Consider the following 23,185-nt stretch of genomic DNA (forward strand, 5'->3'; position numbering starts at 1 on the left):
TACTACCAGAAGATAATTCGATGTTGTATCTTGAATTAAGGCAGCATGCTCGACATCATCAATCAGTTCTGCGGTTGGTAACTAAACAACCTACACATTCACAAGAACTCCAGCAACGTTAGTGTAAAGGAAAGAGTGATGAAGTAATAGCATCCATTTCCAATGGGATATTTCTCTTTGTTTTTTGGTATAAAACTGGTGGAAGATTAGTTTAAGCTATGTCTATTTTACGCAAAATCTCCAATTCTTATTGACCTAGATGTAAATGATAAACGGTACCTTCCTTGCGTTCAGTAAGTCTCCCTTTCTCTACATCATTTATTCTGCTTAAATAATGTAGACATTTAGGATATGCTATACTATAATACACTGACTGAAACAGAATGTTCTAAACTATGGAACACTAGCCCGATATTTATGGAACTTTGAAATGGCTACCACGTAACAGGTATAAAACAATTAATCAAAAAATATCGTCCACGTTAACATCAGTATGAGGGGTAACCCAAACGGGTGCGAAAACATTCTGGTATTCGTTGCGACATGGAAGCAAACAGCCTCTCACTGTTCAATTTATTGCAGTACTTAAAACAAATGCTGTGTTGGTTTGAGTGGTGTGTCTGAAATCTGTTATGAAAGTAAGCTTCTTCCCATCACACTTCCTTGCAAGCGGTTGCTGCAGAAGTGACAGTGCCAGAAAGGAAGACCATATGACCCCACGTACTATGTAGCGAATCACAAGAGGACAGGGTTCTCATTAACCTCATCAAACAGCTCTGCACTTCTATGGAGCTTCATGACCAAATGTTTCCATTGCAAGCGTTACTTAGTACCTTTCACTGTTAGCAAATTTGACTCCTGACTACACACTCACAGTCTGCCATTATAAAATGGCTCTAAGCACTATGGGACTTAACATCTGAGGTCATCAAACCCATAGACTTAGAACTACTTAAACCTAAATAACCTAAGGACATCATACACATCCATGCCCGAGGCAGGATTAGAACGTGTGTCCTTAGCAGCAGCGCGGTTCCGGACTGAAGCGCTTAGAACCGCTCGGCCACAATGGCTGGCACTCTGTCATAGATCTATCACTACGTTCTCCAGTGACAACTTCTTACTCTGGCTGCATGTACCATAAAGAGCAATGCCCGAATGGACGTCGCCTACATGCGTATCCAGAAAGGCTACCTGAACACTGTACCTTCTACGCAGTACACTGTAAGGCCCAAGTACTGTGTTCAAACGTAGAGACAATGTCCATAATTGGTTGGATCATATCACCTGAACGATCCATTTTGGAGATGATACATCCAATTCGAAGACCGCCTTTTCCTTGTTAGACTGACAGAGTGGGCGGACCTTGCGGAGGTTAAAGTGCTGGACATCTGATGAGAAGCCTGCAGACTTTTGGATGGCAAGGGCTAAAAGCCGTCCTATTATTAGGTATGCCAGATATAAGTGGTGGCCATAGTTCGCGAACTCCGTCAACACAAGAATGGAAAGCTATTAGGACCATATCAGCAAGAAGTCGATGGTGCCCCCTTAATTCTGTAACGAAAAATGACAGTCATCTGAAAACAAGGGTTGACCATATCATGGAGGAGAACTTCGCTAAAATCACTGCCACCGCCACCAAGATCCAGCTTTCCGTCACTGTTCAATGCTTCCGGAGAGGAGCAGTTTGGACCTTATATCTCTGGGCTGTTTTGTTCTCCTCAGAATGTATTTGCTACATAATCAGTTTGTTTTATTTATTATTGTTTTACGATTGGAGTAAACCCTACTCCAACTACACTGTTCCTGTAAAAAAAGAAAAAAAAAGGATCACATAGAACATCGTATTAGCGACTTTCAGAAACGCAGTCTTTCCACTCTAAACAGATATTCTTCCAAAATTCTGGATTCACTTCGTATCTATCAGACGTAAGCGAGATTGCCACCAACACACAACACATACGCTCTTTCTCCCGGCCGGCTCGGACTTTTCTCCGTTCGGGGACTGGACGTTGTGTTTTCTTTCCTCTGCTTTCATTCTTCTGTTGAGATGGTTGTATGAGCACCTACCGAAAGCTAAGAAATTTAAAAAAAATATCGAGCAATATTTTACACAATAAAACTGTACAACCAACAAATGATTGTACTCACAGATAGATGCTTACATGTTAATAAAAAAATGTCCTTTTCATCTTCCTTTCCTCCAGTGATGAAGTTTGTCATTTCCCCCTCTCTATGTGGGAGCTAGGGTTGAGCATTTACTGCAACATGCGACACAGCACCATATCACGACCAAATCCATTACAGTTTGTTGCGGTACCTTACTAGGACTGCTCAGGATATCATCCTTCAAATTTTAATGTCAAATGGTAAATGGGCATGGAAGGACGCTATTTCAGTTCCTCTTTCTAAAACTGGGAAGACTGGGTAATGCGCTCTTTGCTGTCGTAGTGTTGCCCTTGCAACTGATGGTCCAAGATCGCCCTGTAGAGGTCTGAAATGAGCTCCGTGCACTCGCCTTAAACTCGCCAATGGATGTGATGACGTCATCAACGAACATTATTAAAATAAATCACAGAAATGAATGATATGCTACACAACTTGCGCTGTTAGCCCCAAAAGGGAAGTTGTCTTAATCAAATGATTACAGATGTAGCGGGATTTTTGTCGCAGGGCTATAACAACATTGTTGTTCTGTGCCCAATTTTCGTTTTGACGCAGCACATATGTTTTCTCGTGGTGGAGGATGAAAAAACAAGAATACAACCATTTTGTTTGCATTGGACGAAATTGCTGTTTTTCTTCTGAAGTGTGCTGTATAGCGTGAAACTTGTTCCATGTATCACACCACCTCTAATGGAACACATTTACAGTTGTGTACTTTGCATCAACTTACTTTCATCTTAGACCTTCCAAGATCTCACAAAATATAGAGTCGTTAAAGGCCATCTAATCCCTCAATTTCGCCTTGTCAGGTCTACTATACGGCAGCAAGATTGTGTAGTCATATTCCGTAATATTTAATAAATTACGACTAGTCTTTCACCCATGCATGCTTCAGCAAGGGGGAACGAGTCGATGAGTATGAAGCGACCGCACCGCTACAATTCTCTATCTCATCATACACGCGGAACTACAGCGGGGACGAAGGAAGGCAGTTATCATGAATGTGACAAGGGTGCCTTCATTTGTGAAGTAAGCAAACCGATCATTCGACTCGTACTCGCTGCTTTTCTAAACTTTATCGCCTTGTATAGATCTAGTTCTTCAGGCAGCTCCTTAGTGGCTTACAGTGTGGATTCATGAGAATCCCTCCGCTGTTGATAAACTAGGTCTGTAGGAGGCGACTATACAACAGACTTTCGTACGCAAACATCATTTATCTAATGGGCTTTCGACTTCGAGAATGGCTGCCACACGATTTGGAGGCATAATTCCCACAGACAAATACACGCATAGGATTTCTGGAGACGTATTCCTGTTTTTTTGTTTTTTTTTTTGTTTTTTGTTTGTTTTTTTTACAAACTCCCTTTCCCCACGTTGTTATTACAGTTTAAGCTAGAGATGTTTCACTACATCATTTTACACGAGAAACGTGTGGCCCTTTAATATGGTTTGTGGTATGACATTGTGCTTAACAGCAATAGATAGCATTGCGTTTACAGTAAGCAGTTATATTAAGTGCACTTAATTTGTGAGCACTTCCCAGATTGTATTCGTCTTCCAGTCATACAGCAAGAACAGGGCAACTGCAGATGACTGCTAAGAGGCCGGAGGAATGGTCATCAAAAGTTATTTTAAGGTTCTGTCAGAATGATCTTCCTCTGTGGTTACTAATTGTTCTCGTTCTCCCTGCAATCTTAAGGAACTTACATTGAGGGATATTGCTTTAAATTTAAAAACTCAGTGACTTATCATGGCCTCTGCTTTTAACCCAGAAACTTAGCTGCCACCCCCTTCAGGCTTGAGAACTCGGTTCCTCAAAGGCCCCAACATTTTAAAATCTGTGGCATACGAATATCAGGTTTGGCTTTTCTGCTGCAGTTTTACAGAACATTTGTACAATTCTGGCTTGATTATAGAGGCACGTGTATCCTAGACAACCATACCTTAAGGTCCTGTTAATGTTCTGGATGCAGTACACCATAGAATATTAGGTTGGTTATAGCTGCAGTACGTTTAGAAAGAGTCCCATTCCCAGTTTCAGTGCGGAGGCTGGTGAGCCAGCATTGCATATCAACCGGCAATTAGTCATGGTGAGACAAGCATTCAAAATGTACTCCATTCCTCAGGTACCTGCATACGACAACGTTCTGGCCCAACAGTTGAGCGACTTCTCGATAGTCGTCTACGAATAACGAGGCCATTTGGGATGCGCGCGAGCAGCTACCTTTCAGAAATTTGTTTGACGAATATCATTGTTTTGTGCCAAACGTTAAATCATTCTGGCTTCTTCAGTGGTCTACAGATTTGTTTTCTTTATTTCTTTAATTTCGAAAGAGAAAACACTGAGAATGCGATTTTAAGATACATCTTTGATAATAATTTAAATAATTACTACAATTTTAAGATTTCATATACTGATGGTTTATAGCTGTTACGGATCGTGTCTTCAGCAGCCGCCTACTCGGTTTCTTTATTATCTACCACTCTGAGCTGTACGTAGCAGATGAGAGAAGACCAAGTTAACATGTTTATTAACAACTCGCATTTCCCTAGTTCTCTACTGGCTTATCGACAAATACACCCGGTAGGACAAAAAACTAAAGAGAATATACAAGATGCTCTTCTCCCGTGAAAACGGCATGGAAAATGGGTAAATTCTGCTGGGTACCCGGGCACTTGGGAAAAAAAGGCAAACGAACAAACTGACACAGCGTCAAGGACACCTATAATGGTGACAGAGCTGAATAATGTGGCATTTCTGCCCAAGCTGTGAACTTGTTGTTGAGGGAGGAGGTCATGCATCAGTGGCAGTAAGAGTGGCTGAAGGTGAGGGACTACAAGCTGCGGGATGTCAAATCCACTGTGCTTTCCTGGCGCTCCTCCTCTTGGCGATGCTGGCGAGATGAAGTCGCACTCACTCGGCTCTGTATAGGACATGAGGCCATGCGCACCAAGTTTCTTGCTCCGGACAGAGTATCCATCTGTTCGTAATTCCTGAGGAGTACACATTTCATACTTCACAATTATTGCGTATATATACTGATAAGAGAGCGGCAGCAGACTGAAGTGGGGCTGTGGTGACAATTCTGCGGATAAAAGGATGAATATTGTCTCCGTTTTAAAATTTTTTGGAACTGTTCATACTCGAGCGTTTTTACTTCATTTTAATCACACTCTTTTATTAAATATATGCGTAACGGTGGTAAGCACCCGGGTGCCGCGCTCGCATTAACATATATCATTATCGTCACCTGTGTGTGTCACATCGAGGAAACACTCGGGTCAGTAAAGTACCTGCACGTCCCTCAAGGCTTCTTTGGCGAGAATTCAGTGTGTTGTTTATATTCCATTTGCTACCCTGGTCATGTAGGGCGTGACAGTACGGTCGCCCAACGCAGAGTTCCACGCGACTGCGCTAAAAATAAACGGAGGTGTCTCCTCCATATAAGAAGGGTAAAAGAGCGGACCCACATAATTGCATACCAACACCCTCAACAAGAGTTTTCTGCAGAATTGTTGAACATATCCAGAGTTCGAATATAACAAATATCCTTGAGACCGAGGGGCTTCTGTCCGCGAATCAGCACATTTTTAGGAAGTATCACACATGGGAAACAAAACTTCCCCTTTACTCACTTGATGTACTGCGAACTATGAATGACTGTCAAGAAGTAGATCCCAAATTTCTACATTTTAGAAAATCCTTTGACACGGTACCCTCTGCAGATTGTTAACCTAGGTACGAGCATATCCTACGTTCCCAGATATGTGAGTGGCTGAAAGACTTTTTAAGTAATAGAACGCGGTACCTTGTCCTCGATAGCGATTGTTCATCAGAGACAAGGGTATCAAATGGTTCAAATGGCTCTGAGCACTATGGGACTTAACATCTGAGGTCATCAGTCCACTAGAACGTAGAACTACTTAAACCTAACTAACCTAATCACACACATCCATGCCAGAGGCAGGATTCGAAACTGCGACCGTAGCGGCCACGCAGTTCCAGACTGTAGCGCCTAGAACCGCTCGCCACGACAAGGGTATCGTCAGGTGTACCCCAAGGAAGTGTGATAGGACAGCTATTTTTTGCTACATACACTATGTGATCAAAAGTATACGGACACCCCCAAAAAACATACGTTTTTCATATTAGGTGCATTGTGACGCCACCTACTGCCACGTACTCCATATCAGTGGCCTCAGTAGTCATTAGACATCATGGGAGAGCAGGATAGGGCGCTCCGCGGAATTCACTGACTACGAATGTGGTCAGGTGATTGGGTGTCACTTGCGTCATACGTCAGTAAGTGAGATTTCCACACTCCTAAACATCCATAGGTTCACTGTTTCCTGTGTGATAGTGAAGTGGAAATGTGAAGGGACACGTACGGCTCAAAAGCGTACAGGCCAACCTCTTATGATGACTGACTGAGACCGCGCACAGTTAAAGAGGGTCGTAATGTTGAATACGCAGACATCTATCCCGACCATTATCGGAATTCCGGACGGCATCAGGATTCACTGCAAGTACTATGACAGTCAAGGAGGACGTGAGAAAACTTGGATTTAATGGTCTAGCGGCTGCTCGTAAGCCACACATCACATCAGCAAATGCCAAACGACGCCTCGCTTGGTGTAAGCATGGTAAACATTGGACGATTGAACAGTGGAAAAACGTTATGTGGAGAGACGAATCACGGTTCACAATGTGGTGATTCGATGGCAGGGTGTGGGTATGGCGAATGCCCGGTGAACGTTATCTGCAAGCGTGTGTGGTAAAATTTGAGGGCGGTGGCGTTATGGTGTGGCAATGCTTTTCATGGAGGGGGCTTGCACCCCTTGTTGTGTTGCGTGGCACTATCACAGCTCAGGCCTACATTGATGTTTTAAGCACCTTCTTGCTTCCCACTGTTGAAGAGCAATTCGGGGATGGCGATTGCATCTTTCAACTCGATCGAGCACCTGTTCATAATGCACGGCGTGTGCGGAGTGCTTCCACGACAATAACATCCCCGTAACGGATAGGCCTGCACAAAGTCCTGACCTGAATCCTATAGAACACCTTTGGGACGTTTTGGAACGCCGAATTCCTACACGTCCCCTCCGACCGATATCCCAGCACCTGATTGAACGTATGCCTGTGAGAGTGGAAGCCGTCATCGAGGCTAAGGGTGGGCCAACACCATACTGAATTCCAGCATTTGCGATGGAGGGCGCCACGAACTTGTAAGTCATTTTCAGCCAGTTTTCCGGATACTTTTGATCACATAGTGTACCTAAATGATCTGGTGAACAGGATAGGTAGCAATCTGCGGCTGTTTGCTGATAAGGCTGTTGTGTATGGGAAGATGTCGTCGTTGAGTGACTGTGTGAGGATACAAGATGATTTAGATAAAATTTATAGGTTTTGTGATGAATGGCAGCTAGCTCTAAATGTAGAAGATTGTCGGTTATTGCAGATGATATAGGAAAAACAAAATCATAATGTTCGAATGCAGCATCAGCAGTGCCCTGCTTCACACAGTCACATCGTTTAAGTACCTCGCTTAACGTTGCAAAGCGATATGAAACGGAAAGTGTATGTGAGGATTGTGGTACAGTAGGCGAATGGTCGACTGCGGTTTATTGGGAGAACTTAGGGAAAGTATGGCTTATCTGTAAAGAAGACCGCATAAGCAGGATGCTAGTGCAACCTGTTCTCGAGTACTGCTTAAGTGTTTGAGATCCGCACCAGGTTGGATTTAAGAAATACATCGAAGTAATTCGGAGGCAGGCTGCTAGAATTCTTATCGGTGGGTCCAAGCAACACAGAAGTACTATGGAGGTGCATCCGGATCTCAGATTTTAATCCCGGGATGGAAGGCGACTTCCTTTTCGAGGAACACTATTGAGAAAATTTACTGATTCGGGATTTTAAGTTGATTGCACAAAGAGTTTATTGGCTCCGACATAAATTTCCCTGAAGGGCCACGAAGACAAGATACGTGAAATTACGGCTCATACGGAGGCATACAGACAGTCATCTTTTCCTCGCTCTATTTATGAGTGTAACAGGAAAGCATATGCTTAGCAGTGGTTCAGGGTACTCTCCGCCACGCACCGTAAGGTGTAATGTAGATGTACAGGTACGCAGCCTTCATCTAACCGCTGCAAACAGAACCAGGAGTCGTCGCTGAGTGTCACGCAGCGGCATTCAGTATCTAAGATTACTCTATCTCAGTACCACTTAAATTTTGTTGTCTGTCGTACAGTGTCAGTTGTAAATGGCACATACAACTCTAGATCGGAACGGAGCTTCCAGTAATCTGTTCCTGACGGTGCCTGTAACCTGCACCCGGACTTCAGCTGTTGTCGTCCGTCCATTCGTTAGAGTCAGTCGAAGAGTGCTACGAATGCGGTCTAAGGCGCTGCAGTCATGGACTGTGCGGCTGGTCCCGGCGGAGGTTCGAGTCCTCCCTCGGGCATGGGTGTGTGTGTGTTTGGCCTTAGGATAATTTAGGTTAAGTAGTGTGTAAGCTTAGGGACTGATGACCTTAGCAGTTAAGTCACATAAGATTTCACACAGATTTGAACATTTGAACTCATACTGCCACACCGTATCCAACGTCATTTATTCGTTCTGCAACCATTGCACTACAGCCAACCATGTAAAACGTTCCATTATCGTTAGATGCACCCGATAGCCGTCGTGTAGTAACACCACTAATCACATCTAAGAATGACTTATAATTGTTTGCAAGATAAGTTCATATAATGTTGAAATTTTAATGAACGTATCACACCGACAAGTAAACTAGAAGTGTACATAATGTCATTCAAAATATACACACTGATAGGCCAAAACTTTGTGACCACTGCCCACCCTGACGATAGATGACGCCTGGTGGGGTCGCGGGCGCGTGACGCCGTAGCAAAAGTATGTAAGCGGAGCAGACACAGACGGCGAATCACCCTAATGAAGGAACGGGCCACAAATGGGGAAATCCATTGAGATAAGCAACTTTGACAGAGGGCAGATTATTATTACACAGAGTCTGTTGACGAGTATCTCGAAAAAGGCGAAGCTGGTCGAATGCCAACACGCAACTGTCGTGAGCATCTACGGAAAAAGGTAGAAGCACAGTGAAACAACCCCTAGGCGGTAAATAGTTAGATGTTCATGACGCTTCACAGAACGCGGCGTTCGGAGGCTTGTCTCTAAAGTAGGATAGATGGTGGTCTATGGCATCTCTGCCGAAAGAGCACAACACTGGTGAAGGCACAGGTTTTTCGGATCACACCGTACATGATTGAACATGGGTCTTCGCAGCAGACCACCCTTACGTGTTCACATGTTAACCCAACGCTGTTGCAGTGGGCATGGGACCATCAAGATTTCACCATAGGTCAATGAAAATATGTCGCCTCTCTGGAAAAACAGATTTTTGCTACACTAGGTCGCTGGTCGTCTACACAATGCCGCCATCGAGGTGAAAGGCGGATCGAAACATGCAGCGCGCTGCCGATGCATGCTGGTGGGAGCTGTATTATGCTACGGAAGACATTCTCCTGTGCTTGCGTGGGGTAGTAATCGAAGACAAGCTGACAGCTGCAAATATCCTGCATGCCTTGGTGGTTAATGTCTTCTGCGATGGCAATGTCATCTTTCAGCAGTATGGCTGTCCTCGTCTCGGAACCAGAGTGATGCAGTGGTTTGAGGAGAATTGTACTGAACTCACATTGATGTCTCGGCGATCAAATTGGCCTGATGTAAATCCTATGGAACCCATGTGGGTCGCTATATGGCTCCATCATTACGTACGAAAATCAGCGGTCGGTTATTTACACGAACTGCATGACTTGTACGTATATATGTAATGCCACATACCTCCACAGACCTGTCAAAAACCTGTGTGTACGTACTTAACTATTGACATATCCTATTAAATTCACATTCACTTTATATGCAACAATGACCATATGTGTTATTGCTGCATTGCCAGCAGAAGAGTTATAACACTCCTATGTCCCTTCAAGTCACTTATGATGTATGCTACGTTGACAATATGATCGTGAGATCTGATTAAAATGACGAAATGTTTGCCTCTGAAGTCCTACAGGCGTTCAGTGTGATTAATGTCTGATGAGCTGGGTTGGACCGGGCAATTAAGCTTTTTTTATATATATATAGCTGCTACCTAGAAAATAAATAATAGTGGACTTTTTATAGTTTTTTAAAAATACTGTTCTACAATTCAATTCAAGAAACTATTTTCTGGAAAATAACATTTTCAAGGTAACTGCCTAGTTATGAAAACATTATACACTAACTAAATTCGTATAAACACTAATTAAGGTATCTCTTTTCTTTTTACTGCACTCTAGGTTACATACTGTTAAGTGTATATAACATGTGTGACATTTATAGCTGCTGTATACTTAAAATAGATACTACCAGATTTGCTTGTTGTGGCATTAGTTTAGTGTCTTTGTAATCTGGAAGACCACGTCTACGCTTAAAAGCCAAAATCTCACAATTTCTGAGTTACTTAAATAGTATCCACAGATCTACTAGCATTTTAAACTTCATAAAGTTCCATCTTCATTACTCCAACTAGTGTTTCGTTCTGTACTAGAAATCTACAAACGATATCTTCTGCTACCTACTATATTTTTGTTTGTTGTTTAGTTACAGACTGTCCTAAATATGACATTATTAGATGGTTTGTATTCAAAGGGTGGCAAGATGACAACTGTTTCACTGTCACATAGCGTCTCTCTCAATATTTTTTTAAGCAAAGGTTCTCCTTGAGCTCAGATTCTCCTCAGAAATTCCATGTTTTAAAATACCTCAGAAGAACCTAAGAATACGTTTACTTAATTAATGAGTAATTACGCTCGTAAGTAATACTTTTCCTCGTTATTTTATTTTTGCGAAGTATATTTTAGGGTCTCTGTTTTTTCTTTTAAAAATTCCTGTTCTCTCAAAATGAATGAAAGTGAAATGAGTAGAGACGGATGTGCTGATCTCTTTACCGCTTACTTGGTAACTGTTACTTCTGTTACAGGTGCGTTTCTCTTCTGCAATCAGCAATGAGTGTGTCCATTTTCATCCTCCTGTCCATTAACATGGCCAATTTATGTTTCATTATGTTTGTCACAGTGGAAGTAAGTACATGTGAAATAATGTATTTGCCAATATACAATAAATTGTAAAATCAATGCACATATATCAGTACTGATTGAAGCAAGCTGACTTTTTTGCAAAGGAAATGACAGAGGTAATTTGAACTTATACTGTGGGATTGCATGATTAAGTGCTAAAAATTAAAGTATCATTGTACTACTAAAGTTGGATGGTATGCATGTCAGCTACATTACGCTACAGGTTTATCAAATAATGCGTCGTATTTGGAGCCTTGTACCTAAATTTCTCCTTTAATATCGATTAGTAACAAATAATTCGATGTTAGCATTTTATGCAGAAATACTTATTAATACCAACACTGTTATGTGTTCAGCTTTTGCAGAGAGAAGGAAATATGTCTAAACCACTGAAGACCATATTTGTGATGCCTGCTCTTCTATACCAGACTTGGATGTATTGCATTTTTGGCCAGATCATAACTGATCAGGTATGTATTACTTTGTAATTAGACATTTCTTTCTTCTTCGAATCTTTATTCGTTTACATGGCTCCTCGTGATTTAGCTAGTCCTATTTCTAGCGGAAGACGATGAATATCCAAATAGAATCATGTAAGGGATATGAGCGACTCGCAGTATAACTAGGGAAAATATTTTTAATCAACCAAATGGTAAGTGCTTAATGACATTTTCCACCATGACTGGCTGTTTTCAGACCGGTGTTTATAACTCAGTGTATACTGTATGTTGATACCTAAATGTCAGATAGATTGCAATTCCATTTGGCTCTAAGTTAGACATTGGGAAGGGGGCGTACTGGAGCTTTAACCACCTGTCTAGCAATTAGTTTGTCAGTTAAGTAGGTGTTCCAGGGATCATTTTGATCGAAAAATCATAATGATGTGGAAAGTCATTTTACATTCACGTCGCAAATTAATTCGAACTATGGTTACATTCTGAACACTTCGAAGAATACCAAGATATGGCTGCCCAGGTCATCAATCCCACCATGTTTCACTCTTGGGAAACAAACTCGGCCAGAAGTTGGAAACAGTTTACAACAGGAGACATCGGACCGAAGAATTTTCTTCCTTTGCTTCACAGTCGAGAATTTATAGCTTCGATACCACATTTCTAGCTGTTATGGCCATTTGCAACACAGTGGGTGGTTTTTGAATCCCAGATCACCCTGCAGTTCCCTGCTTGTGGCGTTCCAATTGTGTTAATTTGGTGCTGAAAGGATTCACGAGTGCGACATTGAGTTCCGTACTGTGTTTTGCAGCTTTTAGTCAAAATCTTCTTCAACGCCCGTCTGTCATGGGCACTCAAACACTTGCTCGTCCGCGTTGTGAATTAGTGATTTATGTATTTCCGCTATTGCTACGTGTTGTATAAATCTTGAAATACGAAACGCTTCGGCTATCTTGGTTACGAAAGTGCCACCACACGAGCACTAAGCAACTCGCCCACCTTCGAATTCTCTTAGTCCCGACGTAAAGCATTCACAACTACACAGAACACTTTTCTGACCACACCTAACTCTTGCCTTGTATTGCACAGTTCCGTTCGTGGTCAATACGTCACCACAACCTGCATGGTTGGCTAACAGCTGCATTTATGTCCACTCTACTTAGTCTTTAGCACATCTGCAGCACCATATTTATTCCTAAATATCTCCACAGTCTTGAGGATAGAATGTGGCTAAAGATAAGAGAAGGAAATAATACCTAAGTGTAAATGAACTCGAAGTATAAAGCCAGTTGTACAGGAAATCTTACGTAGATTATTTACACGTGATAATCAAATACAGATGTGAATGACAGTAATGAATGGAGCGGATACGTGAATGTTCCAGAATGAGAAGTTGGTGGACTCGGCCTTTGGATGCGGATGGACCGACACTGACTCTCGTTTCAAACGGAGTTTGGCGATCGTCATGATGACGGCTACACGACCTCTCAAGATCAGAATAGGCAAGACGTGTGACCTATCCAGGGCACTTCTGCTTCAGGTGAGCTAGGAAATAATAAATCTACAATATAGTGTAGTACAATGTATATGGCGGTATCAAAGCATAACATACGACGTTTGCTCAGAAAGTAACGCACAGCATTTTTTTTTCTTCAACAGTTCTTTACTGAACACAATGTGAATTACACATACGAAAGAATGGTGTTTCATCTACACACCCTATTTTTCCACGAAATCTCCATCTCATTTTATGCCCTTCCTCCAGCGCGAAACAAGGGCGTGTATGCCCTGTCGGTAACAATCCTGGTCCTGGTGGCGGAGCCAGTGCTTCACTGTGTGCATCACCTGCTTATCGTTCTCAAAATGTCTGCCACGAATGGCTTCCTTTAATGGTCCAAACAACTGGAAGGCCGAGGGGGCTAGGTCAGATGTGTCAGATGTGACAGCCGTTTATGGTCTCCCAGACCCCTGCAAATCGCGCAGCTCCGTCGAACCGCCTTCTGATGACCTCACCCTCCGTGCCCAGCAACTAACTGTACTTCTGCCGGCAGCAGATGCTCCACAGACTTTCTCAAGCGCTTGTGAATATTCCCCACAGTTCCTTTCTCTGCAGTGAGAAATTCAATGATGACATATTGCTTGTAACGTACATCACCCACAGACGCCATTTTGAAGTTGTCCTGCAGCCGCGGCATCTGTCGGAAGTGACTGAAACTTGCTGCGCTCTCTCAGGAGACTTCAAAGAATACATACGTAACGTTTCGCGTTCGTAGTGTTGTTTTCGGCTGACAAAAAGATGTGGTATATTACTTTCTGGGCAACCCATGTACAAAGAAAACTGTGTGCCGAAGACAAACGATATTTCAATTGTTTCTCCCGAAATAAAAAAAAAAAAAAAAAAAAAAGCAGCTCTGTAGCAGAAACTTCAAAAAGCCAACATAGACTAAGCACCTCTCGGTATCCGTTGTAATTTGTACATATTATTAAATCTATGAATTTATGTAACTGATTTAGGTCGACAAACACATTGTGGTTTTATTATAGTGATGTTTGTTTGTTTCGAATCTGTTTTAAGCTTATAGGGTCATGATCCAAGCATGTTAAACTGTAGTGTAAATTTACAGTTTAAAATATGGATGGTATCAGATACAGTACATAACGAAAACGCAGAACTTCTATGAATGTAATAGTAAAGCTGAGATGAATGTGATCATTGTAACTGAGATCTGAGAATATGCTTCAGTTTCATTTAGATCACGTGATTAAGATTGGAAATGTACTGAACTGGAGCTGGTCATTTAGCAAAGGGTTTTAATCTTACATATTTACTTAAGATATTTCTAGAAGTACAGTTCACGGGTCAAGTTTTGCTGCAGTGGTAGGCTGCAATAGTGTAGCCGTTAACATTAGTGCCAAGCGTCTGTAATGTACACCGATATTGCGGTACATCCCCGTAATATGGCTGATGTAGAAGGCTGTGGCGGGTACCTGCGAGGTATGGCCGAGATGCTGTCAGTCCCGGCAGGAGAATATTTCGTGGGGCCGGGCCGCATGTCTCTCTGCCCTTGTCTGTGTGTACTCCCCTCTCTTTCTCAGACTTCCTTCATCTTTCTCACGCTGAAAGCGCTGCAATTTCAAGTCACATAATATGAACTGTGAAACAATGGCACAGTTCTTCCCTCTAGTTCGGAAACTGGTGCGCATACGTAGAAGCACTCGACTTATTTTTTGTCTGCTGGAATTCAGAAATGGGCAAATGAGTCAATTAGGAATTTCATGAATGTGTTTCTTACATCCACAACCAGACCTATGGAGCGTAGTATATATAAAGGGTGCAGTCTGGAAAAGGACAATCTCAGTGCTACCCTTGCAGTAAACGAAGTTATGCAGCAGTTAGCCAAAACTGTATAGTGTATTCTACGTAGTTTCTGACGCCCTGTAAACATTTCTGAGCAACATTGTTGGGTTACATTCCTGGCAGTTGCCATTTTTATGGTCCGTGTCCATTCACCATGACATGTTTTCTCCTTTGTTCGTTTTACCTTTGTGTCCAATTGTTTCCACGACGTTCCTCCAGAACATTTTCAGCAAACATGGATTCTGCCTTTTCCATCTGCAATTACGTTCGTGCTCTCTCAGTTTGGCTGCTATAGCCTTGCCTGCTTAACCAATACATAAGTTGGTAATAGTGAGTGCAATTGATTTTATAAACACCGTTATTACATGACATATTTGGTTTATCCTTGTTGATGAGTAAGTTAAAAACCGTGTGAATCTTATATACACTACTGGCCACTACAACTGCTACACCAAGAAGAAATGCAGATGATAAACGGGTATTCATTGGACAAATATATTATACTAGAACTGACATGTGATTACATTTTCACGCAATTTGGGTGCATAGAACCTGAGAAATCAGTACCAAGAAACACCACTTCTGCCCTTAATAACGGCCTTCATAGGCCTGGGCATTGAGTCAAACAGAGCTTGGATGCCGTGTACAGGTACAGCTGCCGATGCAGATTCAACACGATACCACAGTTCATCAAGAGTAGTGACTGGTGTATTGTGACGAACCAGTTGCTCGGCCACCATTGACCAGACGTTTTCAATTGGTGAGAAATGTGGAGAAAGTGCTGGCCAGGGCAGCAGTCGAACATTTCCTGTATCCAGAAAGGCCCGTACAGGAACTGCAACATGCGGTCGTGCATTATCCTGCTGAAATGTAGGGTTTCGCAGGGATAGAATGAAGAGTAGAACCACGGGTCGTAACACATCTGAAATGTAACGTCCACTGTTCAAAGTGCCGTCAATGTGAAAAAGAGGTAACCGAGATGTGTAACCAATGACACCCCATGCCATCACGCCGGGTGATACGCCAGTATGGCGATGACGAATACACGTTTCCAATGTGCGTTCACCGCGATGTCGCATCATGACGCTGTAAACTCAACTTGGATTCAAGAAGCGACGGTTTGCCATTGGTGCACCCAGGTCCGTCGTTGAGTACACCATCGCAGGCGCTCCTGTCTGTGATGCAACGTCAAGGGTAACCGCAGCCATGGTCTCCGAGCTGATAGTCCATGCTGCTGCAAAGGTCGTCGAACTCTTCGTGTAAATGGTTGTTGTCTTGCAAACGTCCCCATCTGTTGACTCATAGATCGAGACGTGGCTACAGGATCCGTTACAGACATGCGCCCGCATCTCGTGGTCGTGCGGTAGCGTTCTCGCTTCCCACGCCCGGGTTCCCGGGTTCGATTCCCGGCGGGGTCAGGGATTTTCTCTGCCTCGTGATGGCTGGGTGTTGTGTGATGTCTTTAGGTTAGTTAGGTTTAAGTAGTTCTATGTTCTAGGGGACTGATGACCATAGATGTTAAGTCCCATAGTGCTCAGAGCCATTTGAACCATTTTTTTGAACAGACATGCGGATAAGATGCCAGTCATCTCGACTGCTAGTGATACGAGGCCGTTGGGATCCAGCACGGCGTTCCGTATTACCCTCCTGAACCCACCGATTCCATATTCTGCTAACAGTAATTGGATCTCGACCAACGCGAGTAGCAATGTCGCGATACGATAAACCGCAATCGCGATAGGCTACAATCCGACCTTTATCAGAGTCGGAAACGTGATGGTACGCATTTCTCCTCCTTACGCGAGGCATCACAACAACGTTGCACCGGGAAATGCCGGTCAACTGCTGTTTGTGTATGAGAAATTGGTTGGAAACTTTCCTCATATCAGCACTTTGTAGGTGTCGCCACCGGCGCCAACCTTGTGTGAATGGTCTGAAAAGCTAATCATTTGCATATTACAGCATCTACTTCCTGTCGGTTAAATTTCGCGTCTGTAGCACGTCATCTTCGTGGTGTAGCAATTTTAATGGCCAGTAGTGTAAAACGAAGATTGATAGATGCAAGGTTGGACAATCTCAGCTATCTGTTGGATGACTCTCCTAAATATTGCGTAGTATACCTACTTATTTTAGGTGTAACTGTCACTGGACAGGGAGCATAAATGTAGGGCAAAATGTTTCTTTTTGCTTCTTGAGTAAAATGTTTTCAACTATGTCAGGACTACAGCCATTGCTACATTCAGTAAATTTAAGTTTCTCTATCTCTATTTGAAATTCCTGTTTTGATACTGGTGCGGATCTGAGATGATACACCATGGAATAGTAGGCAGCATGTTAATGTGCTGTTTGATATTTTAAACAAGAGGGTATTACAGTGTCCGTTGTTCTAGACTTCCTTTAAATTTTAAAACAATGAGTATTTGTAGTGAAATCTATAGCAAAATGTAAGAAGTCAATGAATACTTTAGCAAGCTCTATAATGAAATGTTTTGTATTGTGAATTTAGATGTTCCATAAACGTGTTGCGCTGTCTCTTGGTGCCAGTTCACTGACATCGTCTACATGAAAACCGCTTCGAAGTAAACAGCTATACAACAGAAATACTGTTTGTTTTAAAACTTTAAATATCAAATTATTCTGCCGAGAAGTAACGATAGAGCACACAAGTGCGATTAAGTAACTGTGCATATCACGTGTTTCATTTCTAAAGGAAGAGATCTCGCTTACGATGAAATGTGTTCAAACTCAGTCATTCACATTGTTTCCCTCTGTCATCAGGCAGGTGTTGAAACTGTTAATGCCATCCCAATTCTTCCCAAATGCAAACACCTTTGTCGTATATTCAAATTCTTCTTAAGCAGACAAATCATTACGACAATTTTTGACCGCCTAAAAAGAAATAAAACGATTCTGCGTTCTATGATGGGCCTGAGAATATCTTGTATTTTTCAGAATTAGTGTGATTGTAGTAATAGCTACATGAGACAGTGTCCTAGAACTATTTCCAAAGTTGAATAGTGGCACATAAGGTTCACAAATCTACTAAAACCAGTTGCACCCGAAAACAGCCTTTGGATTAGCGTAAAATACTATAGAGGTTGCACAGATTCTAGCCTACTGTTGATACCTAATTGTCAACCGTTCAGAATTCTCGAAAATAAGATGGTGCGTTAAGGTGAGCAGTACGCTTACAATCTTCAGTCCGCAAGCTGAGTAGAGGATGGTATTTTTTTTAACAGATTCAGACCCGTTTCTCTTACCTATTCCATTCTTAGGTGGTGCGCAAGAGGAAAGATCGTTTCTACCCTTCTACATGAGCCGAAATTGTTTAACATTTTAATTCGATATCTATACACTAGGTGTACGTTGGAAAAGGTACTACGCTTGTTAACTAACTTTAGATTGTTACCTACTGGAATTTTTTCAGCTGCCTCTCCGCTATGATAACATTTCTTTTGCAACGCCCCACTACTATTTGTATAAAAGTTCATCATTATCCGGATCCGGACAGAACACCTGGAGACTTCAATTTCGTGACTGATTACAGCTCTGACCACCGAGTGCGTAGTCAAACTGTATCAGATGGTTGCATGTATTTTCGCTCTTTACATTACATTTATTTTTGTTTATGGTCAATTTTTGCAGCAGGTTTCGATGATCTGGAAGCCTTTCCCTGTCCACGGCACTGCTATAAATACCACTCGTAGAACATAAATTGAGTCGAACGCTTTATTTTATTCACAAGTAGGATGCTTTATGGAACACACGAGACACCAACTGTTCCGACAAGTGGACTGCTATTTACAAAGTAGTAAAGGAAACGATCTCTGAAGCATGTTGCCAATCCCTCTAGCCGTTATTGCCAGCAGATGAAACGAAATGATCGTATGGTAGTGACGGTAGTGAATCCGGACCTGGGTAAATTCAACCGCTGAGCTGCAAGTCTCCTCAGTTGACGCCACATTCGGCGAGTTGCGTGTCGATAATGGTCAAATGATGGTGAAGACAATTCAACACCCAGTCCCTGAGCGGAGAAAATCGCCGATCCCGACGGAAATCGAACCCGGATCCGCTGCAGAGCAGCCAGATATGGGATGGACGCCTGTAGATGAGTCCTGATGGTACCACTGATGGTAGTTTGGTTGCACGAGACTCAGTGGACACCGCAGAAAAAGTCTGAGGAGCTACGGTTAATGGATCCCAGGACTTTCCGCAATGTTAATGCCACCAACATCTGTGTCTTCGCAAGAATCTTGAACACATTCATTACTATATTTGTGAATGCGACCTGTTCGTCTCGTTAAAAATCTCTGGTGTGTGAATTGGAGATTTTACAGCCTCAATGGACTTTTGTGAATTTACATACCTTCCTGTATTGCATTTTCTTACCTGTAGTAACATATACTAATCTGAACTGGTTGGAAAAACCTTTTACAGTCTAAACCAGCGGTACACAACCTTTTTTACCTACTGCTCATTTTTGTGTTTCTGTTATTAGCAAAATTTTCAAACTACCCACTGGTTCCGTGGTAATAGTAATTTATTAGGTAGGGAAGTAACATTACGAAATTTATGTAGCAGAGTTACGGCAACTTAAAAAATTAAGAATACTTACTTACCAAATACTTTATGTCAAAATTTTATTAAATCTTAATGAAAACCGTTTTAAACCCTCTACCACCTACCATCTACTACATAGCATTAAAACGAAATGCAGGCGAGTTGCCTCATCTTCCCCATGGAGTCTCGTAGCAGACAATCTACATAGTATCTTTCTTTCCACTGGCGAACTGCAGAAACTGCCGCAGGACGCTACGGTCGCTTTAAAATGGTCATCTCGATCTTTTAGTTTAATGCAACGTCTTGCTATGTCCGCACAGGACACTTGCCATTAATATGGTTCTCTTCATTAAGGTACGAATTAGAATATGCTACATCCCACATGATTTTGTAATGTGTCCGGAAGTTAAGCGTATCCACTGTCTGAGTATAGATGTTTAATGTATACATTATCTGACTGAGTGATAGATTGGGAGAGGTGAAGAAAATGCATCCAGGATAGCCAATATTTTCGAAATATAGTGAGAAGCGTCAACTGATTTTACGAACGCGATATCAGCTGCATTGTCTCAAGGTATAAGATAACATTTTCCAAATTGTGCCCTTTATAAAAACAGTTGCCCCATCGAATTCATCAGACGCATAAATGTATGTAATTTTTGTCTTCACTCAGATATGTTATCCGCCATAAGTATTTTGATACATTCTTTTTATTTTATTTTACAGGTTCTGAACGGAACGTATGGGCTGCTGAATATGCTGTGCAATTTTAATACACCAGTCTAAGCATGAACAAAACTTAAAGAAACACATTTTTTCCTGATTACGTACTCACAACTGTGTGGAATAATGTAAAATTATCGTGCAAGGAAATTATGCAGTTTTCTACGACGAAAAGCGCATGTTGGTTAAAGCTGTAGTATGCACATATAGATTGATGAAGTTCGTTTCAATATGTATTCTTCCGTGATTGGTTGTTACGCAAAAATAAAATTTTGTAAAAACCATGTACAACACGCAAGTGACTTGTGTTTTCATCTTTCTTACTCACTATAAAACAACCAAATAATTACAGAATAACAAATTAAATAAAATATATCCCTATGGATGGCACTTTTCAGATGATTCGACAGTATTATTTACAACAGTTTTGTGGCTGCTTCGGAAAAGCAATTTATTAGTGTTTACTTGAGTTTATACCATATTCACTCACACCTAAACACAAAAATCTAAGAGAGTCGGCAACGATGACGGCGAATAATGAGACGCAGCCCATTTAGTTTTTCATGGAACGTTTTTATTTATTTATTTCATGTGACCTTCAGCAGTACGACACTATTTAGCCACGGGCAGGTGAAAAGGGAAAGTTATACACAACATATAACTTACCTACGACTCTCTGTCTCTCTCTCTCTTTCTCTCTCTCTCTCTGTCTCTCTCTCTCTCTCTCTCTCTCTCTCTCTCTCTCTCTCTCTCTCTAGATGGGTCACGGCTGCTGGCACAGAACTCCATTCTTGTGCAGAGGGACATCTTCACAAGCACATTGGATATATATTTTACAACGAGCGTATGTGCACTAACCACTCTAACAATACGCTAAAAATACTGGTCCTATTAAATGAAGTCAGACATCTTCTCACGCTTAGCCTGAATGAGTACTGAATTTAAAATTAGCAGCTGACAATTTCTGTACCATCATGTTTTAGTATAGTGTAATCAGTGGTGGAATTACCTGAATTGGGAGGTGATTGGCATTTATGCATTATCATAATAATCTAAAGTGTTTAGAGAAGAAATTACACCTATCAAGTATGGGCGCCATCCTCAAGATAAGAGTCGTAAAGCTGACTATTGTTTATACCAGTTTCTCTTATTGCTATTCGGTAAAAATCTGATGTTTCTAATGAAACTACATAAATTATTAATTTCATTCAGGTTTGTAAGAACAAGTGTGATACAAATATGAATTAAGTGTTGAAGGATATGGTTACCTCTCCTCAAAATAGTTTCATCAAATTGTTTAATGCCATTACCAAATTCTGTCACTGCACAAGTTTTCTCTCACAAGATAGGTATGCTGTGCTATAAATGTTGGACTTACATTCGCCATTAGTATAAAAAAATAATGAGAGTTCCAAGAAAAATACATGGTTTCTGTTACTATGAAAATCAGCAGTGTGAAGAAAACATCCATTGCTAATCATTAGAGACCGGATTACATGCCTTTGCATGTTGCATATGCATTTGCATATTTTACTCCTTTTCACCGGTTGTTGCATATTTCAACTAAAGACTAGTGACGATGCATATTTTCGCTCTATGTTTACAATATTTTAAAAATATAGACGGGCGGTCACTTAGAGCTGCGTGTAATCGCTAACCTAGAGTCCAATGGCTAGCGAAATCATTACAGAAGAGAAACAGGAACAGGCAGACAGAGTCAATGCTCCTGCGCCCGCGCCCCCAGGTAATCCCCTCCGCTGTCACACAGTACGTGTCGATAACAGTTAAATTACGCAAGCTTTTAGTCGCACGTACACTGTTTCAGTTTAGTTTTCTATTTACTTGTACACAGTTGAACGTGTTTTCGACGTGCAGTATGTAACGTGTTGTGCGCCTTGCCACCCGAAAAAGAAATGTCGTTTCGTTGATAGCTGACCATCCTGAAACTTTTACAAAAGAAGGAATTGATTTATATTGTCGAATTTGCTAGAAAAACGTTTCTCGCAAAAACAGTTTCATATAGACCAGCCTGGCAAGACAAGTCTTCATATCGCAGGAATGCAGAAGAGAGGACCACGACAACAACTCCTGACAACAGCAAGTTGCAGTAGCAGGGATTTGTCCAAAGGTAACCACAAAAGTCGGATTAACATAGAGCTATCTGAAGCATTGATTGCAAGCAATATTCCTCCTGACAAAATTACAAAACCTATCCTCAAAGGCTTTCTGCGCAAATATTGCTTAAATCAAAATATACCATTTGAAGCAGCACTACGTAAAAATCACATAACGACATTTTACGTTAATGCTCTCGAAGAAATATGCAGTGAACTCAAGGACAACATTATCTGGATTTCAGCTGACGAAACTACAGACACTTGTGGCCGTTACATTGACAGTTTAATTTTTGGTGCTTTAAAAGAAGAGCCTGCTTCTTCCTGTTTAGCGGCCTGCAAAGAACATGAAAAGTAAATCTTTCTACAATCGCCAGGTGTGTGAATGAGGGTAATAGAAAAATATTTCCAGAGTCTCCTGCTGATGAAAGGGTGTTTGTGTTTATTTCAGACGTTGCTCCCTATATGATCAAAGCAGGAAAAGCCCTCCGAGTATTTTATCCCAATTTGCTTCGTGTGATGTGTTTTGCTCATGGAGTACATCGCGTTGCAGAAGAATAACGTGACACGTTTGTGCTTATGTTTACAAGAGTAGAAAAATGTAAAATGAATTGTAAATGATGCTTTGGCCCAATAGTGTTAATTAAAGTTAATCCTGTTCAAAAAAA

The 23,185-nt window shown here is 41.7% G+C and overlaps 1 protein-coding gene across 1 annotated transcript; it reads left to right on the forward strand.

The window, feature by feature from the left end:
- The first annotated feature begins 4 nt into the window (after positions 1-4).
- LOC126457866 (odorant receptor 85c-like) lies at positions 5-20,519 on the forward strand. Its single transcript, XM_050094521.1, has 5 exons — positions 5-73; positions 11,214-11,313; positions 11,667-11,780; positions 13,147-13,302; positions 20,407-20,519. Exons 1-5 carry the CDS (start codon positions 21-23, stop codon positions 20,464-20,466), a joined length of 483 nt encoding a protein of 160 aa, XP_049950478.1. The 5' UTR covers positions 5-20; the 3' UTR covers positions 20,467-20,519.
- The last annotated feature ends 2,666 nt before the right edge of the window (positions 20,520-23,185 follow it).

This window comes from Schistocerca serialis, chromosome 1 (genome assembly GCF_023864345.2).
Source record: "Schistocerca serialis cubense isolate TAMUIC-IGC-003099 chromosome 1, iqSchSeri2.2, whole genome shotgun sequence".
NCBI classification, from domain to species: Eukaryota; Metazoa; Arthropoda; class Insecta; order Orthoptera; family Acrididae; genus Schistocerca; species Schistocerca serialis.

Bases quoted from the DNA above. Each gene is read 5' to 3' on its own strand.
- LOC126457866 (XM_050094521.1), top strand. From the start codon at position 21: ATGTTGTATCTTGAATTAAGGCAGCATGCTCGACATCATCAATCAGTT. The intron at 11,781-13,146 runs GTATGTATTACT...TGAATGTTCCAG, and splicing joins GCCAGATCATAACTGATCAG to AATGAGAAGTTGGTGGACTC. The intron at 13,303-20,406 runs GTGAGCTAGGAA...TTTATTTTACAG, and splicing joins CCAGGGCACTTCTGCTTCAG to GTTCTGAACGGAACGTATGG.